This window comes from Drosophila novamexicana, unplaced genomic scaffold (assembly GCF_003285875.2).
Source record: "Drosophila novamexicana strain 15010-1031.04,08,12 unplaced genomic scaffold, DnovRS2.1 tig00000387-arrow-pilon, whole genome shotgun sequence".
Lineage (NCBI taxonomy): Eukaryota > Metazoa > Arthropoda > Insecta > Diptera > Drosophilidae > Drosophila > Drosophila novamexicana.
In genome coordinates, this window is record NW_020824800.1 from 849,355 (window position 1) to 863,631 (window position 14,277).

General features: G+C 39.2%; 2 protein-coding genes across 12 annotated transcripts in view; both read left to right on the forward strand.

Moving 5' to 3' along the window:
• The window catches only part of LOC115759683 (calcium/calmodulin-dependent 3',5'-cyclic nucleotide phosphodiesterase 1), a 57,027-nt gene extending 49,262 nt beyond the window's left edge, over positions 1-7,765 (forward strand). For 2 of the 10 annotated variants that reach the window (XM_030700664.1, XM_030700668.1), the window contains 4 exons: positions 3,337-3,586; positions 4,535-4,552; positions 5,290-6,364; positions 7,076-7,765. In XM_030700664.1, coding sequence (XP_030556524.1) covers positions 3,337-3,586; positions 4,535-4,552; positions 5,290-6,364; positions 7,076-7,188 — 1,456 coding nt within the window. In that variant the 3' untranslated portion in view covers positions 7,189-7,765. Of the gene's footprint in view, positions 1-975; positions 1,326-1,866; positions 2,034-3,336; positions 3,587-4,534; positions 4,553-5,289; positions 6,365-7,075 lie in introns of those variants that run through there. The other 8 variants (XM_030700673.1, XM_030700675.1, XM_030700669.1 and 5 more) reach the window with 8 other exon arrangements.
• Positions 7,766-10,343: 2,578 nt separating this feature from the next.
• Positions 10,344-13,923, forward strand: LOC115760063 (cyclin-Y-like protein 1). 2 transcript variants are annotated; one of them, XR_004017569.1, is made up of 4 exons: positions 10,344-10,495; positions 11,154-12,265; positions 12,525-13,009; positions 13,317-13,923. XR_004017569.1 is itself a non-coding variant. In XM_030701243.1 (3 exons), exons 2-3 carry the CDS (start codon positions 11,467-11,469, stop codon positions 12,905-12,907), a joined length of 1,182 nt encoding a protein of 393 aa, XP_030557103.1. In that variant the 5' UTR covers positions 10,344-10,495; positions 11,154-11,466; the 3' UTR covers positions 12,908-13,923. The 2 variants fall into 2 exon arrangements, 1 of the variants encoding a protein (XP_030557103.1); XM_030701243.1 differs by having other exon boundaries at positions 12,525-13,923.
• Positions 13,924-14,277: the final 354 nt, after the last annotated feature.

The window sequence follows — 14,277 nt, forward strand, 5'->3', positions numbered from 1 at the left end:
CGACCCGAGAGTCCTTTGTTTTTATTATTATTATTTTTATACCCTGAACCCATTAAAAATGGGTATAAGGGTATATTGTATTTGTGCGAAAGCCAAATGTATGTAACAGGCAGAAGCAAGCATCTCCGACCCCATAAAGTATATATATTCTTGATCAGCATCAATAGCCGAGTCGATCTAGCCATGTCCGTCCGTCCGTATGTATGAACGCAAGGATCACAGAACCTATAAGAGCTAGAGACTTGAAATGTAGATGTAGATGCTCCTAGTTCCCGCGCAGATCGAGTTTGTTTCCGATAATCGATAACTTACTCCGTTTCCAAGCAATCGATAAAAATCGATATCGATATCCTGTGCTTTGGACAACTTTAGTAAGTAATAAGAGCTAGAGTCACCAAACTTGACATATAGCTTCTAAAGAAGAGGGTTCAGGGTATCCCCTAGTCGGGAGCTCCCGACTAGAACCTCTTACTTGTTTTTTATTTATTTTGCTGTTTGCTGACATAATTGATATGCCCCACACAGTTTTACAGTATGCTCTGCTGGCGTGTGGCCGAGTACGAATTACTATGATACATAAGGCGGCACGCACAGGCTCTCGGAGTCGGCGGCTTCCTGGCTTGGGCCCCGGAGCCTTGTGGCACGCAAGCGGCTTCAGTTTCGCGATGTTCTAGCACTTTTGCGCAACTGGCAAAACATTTAGTTTAAATTTAACTCGCAACGAACCAACTACGCGCGCCGCAGCAGCTGCCGCCGAAAGGATTAAAACGCTCGTCGCGAAAAGGCCAAAAACAAAAGCGTAAAAAAAATATAGCAAAGCTGCACAAATATTTGCACACGTGTTCTTCCTGTCGCCTGTTGTCATCATTAAAAGCGCATTTGGCGCTAATTGCAAGCTGTTGTGACCCAACACTGGTTACACTCGTTCTCGTTCTCGTTCTCCTTTCCACTCGCTGCTCTACAGTGATAAATTACGGTTTATTTCGAGTGAGCGAATGCGTATGGCATTGCGAGCGTAGCTAGAGCAGAAAATAGCTGACATTGACGCAAAGTCAATTTAGTCGACGCCGCTCCATGTCTACGCCACCAACAAAAGCAACAACAACAACAGCAACAGCAACAGCCAAAGGAAAAGCAGCAGCAGCAGCAGCAGCAGCAGCAGGTCGAGCAGTGCCCGTGGCGAGTAGAATCAGGAGCTCAAGCTTCGTGATCGTCGCGATGAGTCGCCTGAGGCGTGAAAGCAGCCGTCAGAGTGTCATTACCGTTGAGCTAATCCAGTTCATAATTCAGTATCGCGCCAAGGAGACGCAGGAAAAGAAGAAAAGGTGCGACAACTCAAGACCTAGCCACACACACATTCCGGCCAGACAGTGTTGTACAGTGCTTTAAAATATAATAATTAAAGTTGCAAATTTGCCAACAATAATGTTGTGTGCCACTGAAACGGAGCATGCCATGAAAACGGAATGGTATTAAATAAATAACTGACTCCAAAATTTAGTAGCTACCCAAAAAAAAAATATAAATAAATAAATACCAAGTAAATGAAGTGAAGTACATGTGCGAAAGCCGTCATAGAACTTGTCACTAGTTGTTAGGAACTGCACAAATAGCCACACATTTTACGGACCACAGTTAGGGGGGGGGGGGGGAGTGGGGGTTGGGGGGAGGTGCCGCGCCTGAAGTTATGTAACTTGTGCCGGAAAAGAACCATCAAGCCATGTTCAACTCTGCTGCAGCTGGCTAACGATATATATTGCAAGAGTTTCAGGAAACTCGACTCATTCTTAAATTTTAGAAACCTTTCACAAAAATTGACAAAACTTGCTTGATTTTTGCGTTTATTAGTTTTAGTAGAACATATATTTGTTCCAAAATAATGTTCTACCCAGATAGTTCACAAGATATTAAATTGTTCAAATTGTGAAAATAAAAAGTTAAGTTCGATAAAAAAAGGACTATTTGGCCACATCAAAGTACAAAAAAATTCGGTTATAACAAAAGTGAATTCCTATTCGAAAATATAAAAGAATGTGAGAGCCAAGTTATTGTGTTCACAGATTGTTGCATGAGGAACCGAAACTTAAAAGTGGACACATTGTTTGAAAATTTGGATTTTAGTGATAGAAACTAAAGAGTTGGTACTAAAGTAGTTAGTGCAGTTTCTGGTACCGAGGAGCGCTGTCTAAGCGCTGCACTGCGACTAATTAGCCATAATTAAATATGGCGCTAATTTGCTTAAGTCGCTTCGCTGCCTGTCTCTGCCCCTGTCTCAGGTCTCGGGGATGCTAGCTTAAGTGCTTTGCGCCATAACGAGCAGCTGCTGTTATCCTTATTGTGTGCTTGTGTGTGTGTGTTTGATTCTTGGAAAATGTGTAACAAAAAAAAAAGCCAACATGTGTTGCCATAGAAATGCACTGATTGAGGCTGCAAGCTTCTTAGCATAACTCACACACAGAATCAGAAATGACCAATTAGTTGAGAAATTCAAATTGTTATCGGCGCCAATTATAAAGCACATACTGCTCAAAGGCTTCGCGTGAACTCTGCACCAAGTTCTGCTCAAAGTCGAAGTCGAAGTGGAAGTTAAAGTCCTTAAAAGTGACGTCCTGTTCGGTTCTTGTGGCACGTAGCACGTTTGTTGTTGCACTCGCAGGGCAAAAACTTGGCATGCAATTAGCAAATTTCTTTGGTCAAGACCACGCCCACACACACACACACACTAACGCCCTTACGCACACACACACACATACAAGCATGCACTGCCTGCGCAGTTTATTTCCTTTTTTTCTTTTTGGCTTATAGCGATTTTGCTGCATCCAGTTAACGTGTTCGAAATTGTCTTTAACCAAATCTACTTTTCGTTGTTTTGGAATGCAATTATCAAGCCTTGCACGAATATGTATTAGAGATTGGTTTTCCGAGCACACCCCGTCCAGACACTTTTCCCCCCTTCCTAACAAAACAAAACTCGTTTACGTTGAAATTTCTTTTCATTTTTGTTGTCTTTTTAACTTTTCGTTTTAAGTTTGTTTTCTGTAACTTGAGCTTAACAACACCAAAAGCAAAAAAGAAAAAAATGCAAAATCTAAAGAAAACAAAAAATTTATAAAATTGCGCTACTAAACATTTTTTTTTTTTGTTTTCAATTGATTTTTTCTATGTTTCAATTAAACGTTTTGGTAATTTTCTTTACTAATTAGCCAAAATAAATAAAAAAAAAAAAAACAAAATTGATTAAAAAGATAACATGAAGCTGGACTAATACATTTTCTTTTCTACAACCCTCCTTTTACCAAAAACCAAACCCCCCAACCCCCACCCCAAACCCTGCAGGCGCCTGGCCGACGAGGATGATGAACTGTCCGAGGTGCAGCCGGATGCGGTGCCGCCCGAGGTGCGCGAATGGTTGGCCTCGACCTTTACGCGCCAAATGGCCACCACACGCAACAGGAGCGACGAGAAGCCCAGATTCCGTTCGGTCGCCCATGCCATACGCGCCGGCATCTTCGTGGACCGCATCTACAGGCGTGTGTCCAGCTCGACCCTGATGCAGTTTCCACCCGATGTTGTCAAATTGCTAAAGGTGAGCACACTTAACGGCGCTTTAGTTCTCCTAGGCGACTATGAAACCCCACCAAATACACTCACTCAACTTTATTAAGTCTCGACAGTTGTCAGAAAATCTACTGCCCGGAAAATGGGCGTAAAACTCTCTGGCAAATAATGTGTTTATATTTTATAAAGTGATGAGGAAAATTCTATTTATTTTTTAAATATTTTCAAAAATATCCAATGAGCCTAAAACTCATTCTCCGTTTCAATAGTTTTATTACAAAGCGAAATATTTACATTATAAAAGAACAAATATGTATTTCACCAAAGTGAAAAGTCATCAGCACGGCGGAAAATAGGTGAAATTCTATCAATTGCAGTTTTCAAATATCTATGAAAAAACATTTAAAACGTGATTCTCTAATAGACATTTTTTATTTTCCATCGAATTAAAGCTCATTTTCATAAAATCCATTACAAATAGTATTAAAAATTAGTGTAAATGGAATTTTGGAAAGTGGAAATGCCATGTTCAAATGTAAAGAAGAAGGTTCTGAGAGTTCTAGACGTGGAAAGCAAAGCTGCTCACACAGTTTTTTATGCCATATTCTTTGTGAAGTTTTCTGAAAAGAAACATGAAGTTCGCCAAAGCACGAACCCTGCAACATTTTCCCCTTTGATTTCTTGCCCTTTCACTAAAATGAGCTGAAAATAAATGAATCATGGAAATGCGGTAAACAAATTTCAAGGCTTTGAGTCCTGCGCGTTCAACCGAAACATTTTCAATTGAATGGAATAACATGATTAAAATTATGTAGAAATAAAAAGTTGTAATTCAAAATTTTGGCGACCTTTGTGATGCATTTTGCAAGCTAGCTTTAATGAGCCTGACAGCCTCAACAGTTTTATATTAGTAATAAAAAATGCTATTTTACTAATGCTAATTTTATTACCTCATGCTCATTTCATTTACATTTAGATGCCGGAATCCGCGTACGTGAGTTTCAAGCCAATCAGATGGTTAACAAAGATGCTCATAACTGTCTTCCACTAATTTTCCACACTTGCCGGTGGAATGTTAGCATAAATATGTGAATCAATACCACAAAAAACATTTATATTTAATCGCTTGTGGTTTCAAGACAATTGATTGGAATCAACAGTTCATCCAGTTGCGAGCAGTTCTTAGCCTGAAAATAGACTTGCTCATCAAGAAAGGGGAATTATTGAATTTTCACTAAGATCTTTGAAAATGAGTGAAAAGTTGAATACAACAGTCCGTCAATTTTCCACTGTTGCGGGTGGAATTTTCTAAAATCTCTGTTTCTTAATTTTTCATATAAATAAGTGTGAATCGAAACTGTCGACACTTGAACCTTCGCCCATAGAACCTTTGAACTCTGAACCCAGAAGGGTTAGGTTTTGCAGAAAGTATTAAAAACACGTCTCAAATGAATTTCCACAAAGATCCCTTTTGCTTTAAACCCAAGCATAGATAGCTTTGATCATCTGAGACGATCCCGACATGTCCATCTGTTCAGCATGCTTCAATACGTAAATTTCATCTCAAGATAGGGCAAACAACTGTTAGATTTTTCTTTATTTGGTTTATTTATGAAGCGATAAGGCGAAGTTGATGACAGGAGGATACATTAAGAAAACTATTCCGTTTAAGTCTATGTAGGCATATGAAACTTTAACCGCAATCTTTGTTTTTACACATCGTTTAAATAGAACCTGGACGACTGGACATTTGATGTGTTTGCATTGACCGAGGCAGCCAGTGGCCAGGTGATTAAGTATGTGGCCTACGATCTGCTCAATCGATATGGCGCTATGCACAAGTTTAAGATAGCTCCGGGCGTCTTGGAGACGTTTCTGCATCGCGTGGAGGAGGGCTACTGTCGCTTCCGCAATCCGTATCACAACAATCTGCATGCGGTGGATGTGATGCACACGATGCACTATTGCCTGTGCAATACGGGTCTGATGAACTGGCTGACGGACTTGGAGATATTCGCCTCGCTGCTGGCGGCCCTGCTGCACGACTTTGAGCATACCGGCACTACCAACAATTTCCACGTGATGTCTGGCTCGGAGACGGCGCTGCTCTATAATGATCGGGCCGTGCTGGAGAATCATCATGTTAGCGCCAGCTTTCGGCTGATGAGGGAGGACGATGCCAATATACTGTCGCACCTGTCACGCGAGGAGTATAAGGAGCTGCGCACCCTCATCATTGATATGGTGCTGGCCACCGACATGACCTATCACTTTCAGCAGCTGAAGATTATGCGCAATCTGCTGACACTGCAGGAGCCGACCATTGACAAATCGAAGGCGCTGTCCTTGGTGCTGCACTGCTGTGATATATCGCATCCGGCGAAACATTGGGATGTCCACCATCGCTGGACGATGCTGCTGCTGGAGGAGTTCTTTCGCCAGGGCGATCTCGAGAAGGAGCTGGGCCTGCCCTTCAGTCCGCTATGTGATCGCAAGAATACGCTCGTGGCCGAATCTCAAATCGGCTTCATCGATTTCATTGTGGAACCCAGCATGACCATCATGTCCGACATGCTCGAGCACATCCTAGCGCCCATTGCCCCCGTTATTAAAAGCAAGCCGGGACCATTGGTCGAGGAGAGCGCCAACAGCGCTGATGCCGATCTGGATGAGTCGAAAAAAACAAATGCCTGCGCCATGACCCGCAAGAGCCTAACACCCAGTGCAACCAAGTTCTCAATTAACAAACCCTGGCTCATCTGTCTCTCTGAAAACAAAAAGATCTGGAAGGAGCAAGCCATCAAAGGTAGGTACCCTAGCTGGACGCAGACATGGCCTTAGGCCCGGGCTCGCTAATTAATTCGATTTGGATTAGCACTCAAATTGCCTTTTAGCCGCTTGGCGTAGTTATTTTGGGCAAGGACTTCCTTCCTTGCTTTGATCCTTTAGCATTGAGTTTTGCACAGCATTTGATAATACAAACTGAAACCTTTTACGCAGAGCTCTTAGATCGACGAAGAAAAAGTACCATCTAAAGCTAGACCAAGACCAAGAAACACCACAAAATACTCAAAAACGTACTCACGTAAGTTCTCGAAATCGGAAATCTGCTCAAATATGACCGAAAAGCTATCCTTAGATCCTGCAGCCAGTTCAATTCATATTTATGTGCAGACGCGAACTGGACCTTGGACTTGGCAATTGTATTTTATGTATTTGAAACTTTTTGAAATCAGAAAAAGTTCAGGATTTGCTAATAAAAATCCTCGACATATCGCTGTGTACCAACTTAAGCCTCGAGAATATTACTGGATGACCCATTTTATGAATTAGGATTTGAACTTAACTTAAAAATTCTTTAGTATCGGCACGAGCTTAATCTAAGCTAAACTTGTTTAAGAAGAAGAAATATGGGCATTTTGCATGAAAATCCATAGCAAGGACTTCCAAATGCTAGCTTCGATCTGAAAATCCTTAAGATACTGTCGGACTAATCCTTTATACGATTCCCTTGCAGATGCCGAGGCACGTGCGCTGGTCGCCGCTGCCGAAGCTGCAGCTGAAGCCGAGGATAATCCCGCTGCGGAAACGGAGGACGGAGCACAGAAGGAAGCGGCTGTTGCCAACTGAAATGTCCTTGACTAAGCCCCTAGCGATATGCGATATGCAATAGATAAGCGATAAGCGATAAGAGATAACAGATACATAGATACAATCTCTGCACAGATAATAAAACCAACAACAACAACTAAGTAGCAACCCTATATAACTACATAAATAACTCGAAAATTGTATAAAATATGTTGTTTAACAAAATATCGGTAGAAATAACACAAAAAAAAAATATCGGCGATATATGTGCAGCTTAGTAATTGATCAATCAAAAATCAGTTAATATCACATAAATGCAAAAAATAAGTAAATTTCTGAATGTGTACTATATAATAGAATGTATTATTTGTTTGCAACTAGTTTGTTAAAAAAATATTTGAGAACCCAAACAAATATTAGCGTAAACATTGTTGTAAATAGCTGGCATTTGTAGGAGATTATTTCGTTGTTATCAATCCAGAAAACAATTAATAAGCATTTACTTAGCTTAGTTCATAGATTGAAATATTCACTTATATGCTAGTTTAGGGCAAACTCTATTCTTATCCATTATATATATTAATTTTTTTTAACATTTTCTTAAGTTTGGAATTTATTGTATAATTATTTGTTATGACATTTCCGTATGCAAAGTATTTTATTAAAAAAATGTATTTTTTATAATTTTTTTCCTTAGCTACTTTTATTTTTTTTTTTCTTTTTCGTTTTCATACTAAACTTTGCTCAATTTTGGAGGGGCGAACGTATGCTAAGTGGGCTGCCTAGATATTAAGTACCTAAACTAAAAAATACCTGAAAAATTTACTAGCTATACAACTTGTGTTAATATCTAAAAGACCTCTAACAGACTATCTAAACCAAAAAAAAAAAAAAAAAATGAAATCTTTACTTGAATTTCCCTCTACATATGCACAGGCTACCTACTCGATGCATACCTATATCGTATGCACGTATATGAATGTTAAGAATAATTATAATAATTAATGGAACACACTTCATCCAAAAGTGTAGCATATTTATTTTTATACGTGAACAAGGCTTATGTTTACAAAAAAAAAAAAAAAACGAAAAACCAAAAAAAAAAAAAAAACAGTTTATATGTTAGACGATTCTTTTCTTTAAGTTCTTGTCTGTATTTTTCTCGTATTCGAAGAGGAATCCAAACTAAAATGTTTTAAACGTTTTTCAAAATGTCTGATAGCGGGACCATTCTTTTAAGATTTACCATTGTTCTTTGCACAGCGACAGAGACAGAGACAGGCAAGAAACGTGCGTGCGATAAGAAATAATGGGAATTTGCCGGGGAATTTCCCTGGGAACAGTTATTGTGCGCTCCTTGGCGTTTTACGAGCGGAAGCGGGGTAAAGAGCAGTGGTAAATGTGCTTAGCGGTAAGGTACCAAATTATCAGCTGAAATTGGGATCATAGCTTTATTAAGGTAGTAAATACTTGTAATTAACTACTGTAGTTGGTAACAATGCATATGTGCTAAACGTATGCCGTATGAACCGTTTAATACCATACAGTTAGTTACTTGCATACATACATATTTACATACATACATACATACATATTTAATCTCGTACTTAGCTACAGCAAATACAAAATATACTAGCATACCATAACATAACATACCAAATATTTAAATACATATACATATACATATAAGCCGCAAATACGAATACATATTATGTATATATAATGTTAACAGTATGTGTATCGAACAAATTGAACGCTCAAAGCGATTAGGCAATACAGTTATAGTCGGCTATAGACAGTTTCTATTTGTATCTATGTAGAACTCTGTACAAAATGAAGAGGTGAATGTTGTATGAATGCATAAGATTTTGGGGCACAGTCCAATTTGTAAAGTCTGTGCATATCTCTCAGTTGTTTGGCTAATTGGTGGGAGCTATATGAAAATGCTATGAAAAACAAAAAAAAAAAAAAAAAAAAAGAATAGCGAATATTGTTATGAAATCTGTTACCAAAATAGCGTAAAATACATTCAATACATTCTTAGCGTTATTAGCGAATGTAGTTTTGTAGCAACAATAAATACTCAACATACATATTGTATAACTAACATTATAATAACAATAACAATAACAATTTGATAATATACATACATATGTTATGCACGCTTTTTTGATCAAAATTGATCAAATTTCTTGGTTAACACAAAGTTTGCAAGGTTCTGTGGCTTTCGGTAAAAGTTTACGATCACATTTTCAATCTTCTGAAATATCACAAATGATCATTTCCGTTTGACATTCTTTTTAGAAATGTGCAAGTCATAATTATAATAAAGTATGTATAAATCTATGAGTTGAAAGCAATCATTACATTTAAAGAATAAACTACTTAATGCATATAAATATGTTATACTTAACCAAGCAAAGAAAAAAACCAGACCGAACTAACAAAATGTAGGTTTTGTGTAAATAAATGTGCACAGATTGTCGTGTAACATTCGAAATGTTTAGCCCATTTTTAACCAGCACAACACTAAATACACTCCTATAGCAAACATGCTGCACGCTAAACTGTAAATAATTTTGTTTCATTTATAACTCAAGTAATATAAACGTCTCTAAACGGTTTACAAACATTGTAAATGTTTTTATTTTCATTTAAGTTGAACTCAAAATGTTTATTATGCATATTAATCGGCTGGTTTATGAAAGTATTTAGATGGCTGAGATGTGTGCTTATTATGAAATACCTTCAAGAAATTATAATAACAACATATGACTTTTAATATACTAATAAATATATAATTAAACCTAGTACTGCGCTTTTCAAATTTCAGTTAAAAAATAAAACTATCGATACTCGTGGCATCGTAAATCGATTACAATAACATCATGCTAAAAGTCTGTTACCAAAATGTCCATGCTTATTAACGAGCCATTTGAGTATAACATAGCCGAACCATTTGAGTATAACATAGCCGGACCATTTGAGTATAACATAGCCGAACCATTTGAGTATAACATAGCCGAACCATTTGAGTATAACATAGCCGAACCATTTGAGTATAACATAGCCGAGCCATTTGAGTATAACATAGCCGATGAACAGCTGGTAGCTTGTGAACGAAACATGTGAACGGTATTGTGTACACGTTGCGTGCTTACTGTCAGTTTATTGTAAGTAGCTGCACAAGTAAAAACATTTTTTCGCTAGACTTTCCTATAAAAATGTCGGTACAAGTACCAATAAGATGCAGTGCCCTGTGTGCATAAAATTCAACGCCAATGCAGCGTTAACAAATTAATTAAACCACTATTGTTAGCAACAACGCAGTCAACTACTCCACTGTGTACGTGAATATGTGTGTGTATGAGTGAAGTTTTTGCTCATGGCGTTGCCATGCACGCAGCGGCAAATGGAAGACTATGTTGTTGTTGTTGCTGTTGTTGTAGCTGATATTTGTTATTTGTGAAAAGGCCGTGATTAATGTTGAATGGGCAAAACGTTTCAGTCAAGTGACAGTGACACACTTATCTTAAACTGGACACTCAGTGCCAACCGCCTGACCATAGAACGGGCCCCGCCCCATTCAATATGTGTTACCCCCCGTTTCCTTTTACCAAATTAAGCAAGCACCTTGACACGCCTTGGCGTCGCCGCCACCGTCCACCCACCGACGTGTCGTGCTCGGACTTAATTAATTTTGCAATAATAATCTGAGCGCCATCGCATTGTAAATAAACAGGCCAGCGGAATCTTATCGCGTACGCCACGTTGCGGGCTATCCGGACAGCATCTTTATCATTGGGTCGTTCATTTTAAATAAATACTATACGTAGCTGTAGAATCGGAGGCTACAAAATGCAAGCACATTCATTAATATATTTTGGTACATGGCACCACTAAGCCTAGGTGTTATCAAGGCATAAAGAAACAATAGTTATATGTTTTTGGGACCTAGCCAGGCACTTGATTTAAAAACACATGTATATTGTTTATATTTGCAGATTTTAGTTTCTTGTTCGACGCTTGGTTGCAGGCAGCAGCAGCAGCAGTTATTGTTGAACGATACGCCAGCGCCATGCTCATAAGAAACGCCTCAAGTAGTCAACGAAATCGAGCAAGTGCCAAAAATCGCAGAAACTCAAGAGCGTGAGCACCCACTCCGGCCCAAGTCGAGTGTAGCAAGAGCTACGTTTGGCCCAAGCAATTCAAGTGAAGCAAGCCAAGAAAGACGGAGAGAGAGAGAGGCGAAGACCAAACTAGTCAGACGCTAGACAGTTGCATTTATATTTGATCTTAAGCGACTTATCATCAACCATGGGCAACAAGAACTCGTGCTGTGCGTACTCCAGTCCGCAGTCGGATCGCAAGTCGAAGGATATACCGCCGGTGTTTGAGGAGAGGCATCAGTTGCCGCACACATCGCAACATCAGCTAGACGGTCACCATGGATCTGGTGGCGCCACGATGTCCGTGCATCATCATCAACATCAGCAGGGCAGCAGTGGCGATAACTTTGAGAATCAACAGAATCTGCAGCACATCTCGGAGCGTGAGGCGCTCGAGGGTGAAGAGGATCCTTCTGTGGATCCCACGGCAGCTACCATGTTTCTGGAGCGCTCCAAAGTCGAAAATGGCGGCATTTCACGTAAGCGCTCACAGCATCAAATCGCACAACAAAACAGCAGCATAGGAGGCGGCGGAGCTCACACACCTGGCGCCAACAGCTCTGGCGGCGGCACTGGAGGTGGCCTCAAGAAGAGCTCCTCCTGTTCCACAATCTATTTAGATGACAGCACTGTGTCCCAACCGAATTTAAAGAACACAGTCAAATGCGTTTCTCTAGCAATTTACTATCACATCAAGAATCGTCAGTCGGATCGACGTTTGGACATATTCGACGAGAAGCTGCATCCATTAACACACGACCATGTGCCCGACAACTATGACACCCTTAATCCTGAGCATCGACAGATCTACAAGTTTGTGCGTACGCTCTTCAATGCCGCCCAACTAACGGCCGAGTGTGCCATCATAACGTTAGTCTATCTGGAACGTTTGCTCACCTACGCGGAACTTGATGTGGGGCCGTGCAACTGGAAGCGCATGGTGTTGGGTATGCTATCCGAGATGCGCGATATTCACGGAATTCTCCTCATCTAGCGATAAAGAATATAATCATATATTGTCTGGTAGCATTGAACATCCTTCATGTTCCGTATAGGTTCCAATTAATGATTAATTTGAGTTCTGCAACTGCAGCTCCACAGTTCATGATTATAGTCTCAAAGGAAGAAAGTTTATTCCTGGATATCGCCTCTACTAGATTACGGTTTTCTGATTTTCTTATTTATATTGTGTGGTTTGCCTTGCAGGTGCCATACTGCTTGCATCTAAGGTGTGGGATGATCAGGCCGTGTGGAACGTGGACTACTGCCAGATACTCAAGGATATTACGGTCGAGGATATGAATGAGTTGGAGCGTCAGTTTCTGGAGCTCTTGCAGTTCAACATTAATGTGCCCTCTTCCGTTTATGCCAAATACTATTTTGATTTGCGCACGCTTGCCGAGGCAAACGAGCTCAATTTTCCCACAGAGCCGCTATCAAAGGAGCGTGCACAGAAACTGGAGGCCATGTCGCGCGTTATGCAGGACAAGGTGACAGCCGAGGCGCTTAAGAATGGCATCAAGAAATGGTCCTCAATGGACAACGTCAGTCAGGGCGGTCCGCGGCGAAGCGTGGCCATATTATCGTGATTTATATTAGCTTATTAAAAACTTAAATCTATATTCAATTCTGTAGAAACCGTAGCGGTACCGTACTGTCCTCTCCACAAACAAACTGAAACGATCGCGCCTGTAAGTGTAACTATCACAATTTGTTTAATTTCTACTGCATTTCGACAAACTTAAATTTATACATTTCGCAAGACTTCAAGAACACACTGTCATCTTATTAAGTGTAATAACGTTAAATAACTACGCGAGTTTGTTTAGCAAAATACACCAAATTTGACAAGCATCTAACCAGAAAGCACAACCAAAACAAAACAAATAACGAACATCTTTCACACACACTCACACCAAGTCTCGAATTAAGGACCACTTTTTATATATATACAATGGTATAGAATGCTTATTCTAGCATATTTGTATATTATTGTAGGCGAAACTAGCGATTGCAGTCAAGGATTTGGATGATTTTAACATATGCTTACAACTAGAAGAGCGCGTAACCAATTGCCAAAAATATGAAAAAGAAAAATAAACATAAACATAAACTCAAAGAAATTGCACTGTATAAAATGCTTGAATATTAAATATTGTATTTTGTAATTGGTTTAGTCACTAAAAAAAAAAAAAAAACAAATCGAATTAATCTCAATGGATTCCAAGGTGACTAATCCAAAATGAATTTTAGCAACTGCGCCCCGAAACATTATTTTTGTACAAGTTTTACGATTTTTTTGGTTTTCCTTAATTTCAATTATGTGATTTCTTATAGATTTGTCTTAGTTCTAATATATATACATATATATATATATACTTGGGGAACGATCGCTAACGGCTTCCTCGCCCTATGCTTAGGGCGCAGCACAATTATGGGGCGTGGCCTGCGTCAGAATAGATTTCTGTTTTGGTTCATACTAACATAAAAAAACAGCGCAATATTAACCCAAGATTTGCGAGTACATTAATATTTAGTCACATAAGAATACGAATTATATGCAAATGTATTTTATTTTGTAATTTATTTTACGATAACGCGAAATAAAACAAATCACAAACTACATTTCTTAGCACTAGTTTAACGGAAAATTACGTGAATCTGAACGAATTTTATACCTAATGGCCAACAGGTAAAAAAAAAACAAAAGCCGGCCGCTTCAAAAGCCACTTGGATTGAATTTGTTGTGTTATTATAATTAGTTAAGAATTCACCACAGTCAATCGCTATGTACATACATTAAGTAAATAACTGTTTTTTTTTTTACGAAAGAGGGCAATACAAACAGAAAATGAATGGGCCTTTTGCGTACATTATATACGATATTATTGACCTATCGATATATTTAGCTATACGATATACAGCTCATTTAAGCCAATCATATTTGTTACTATATTAA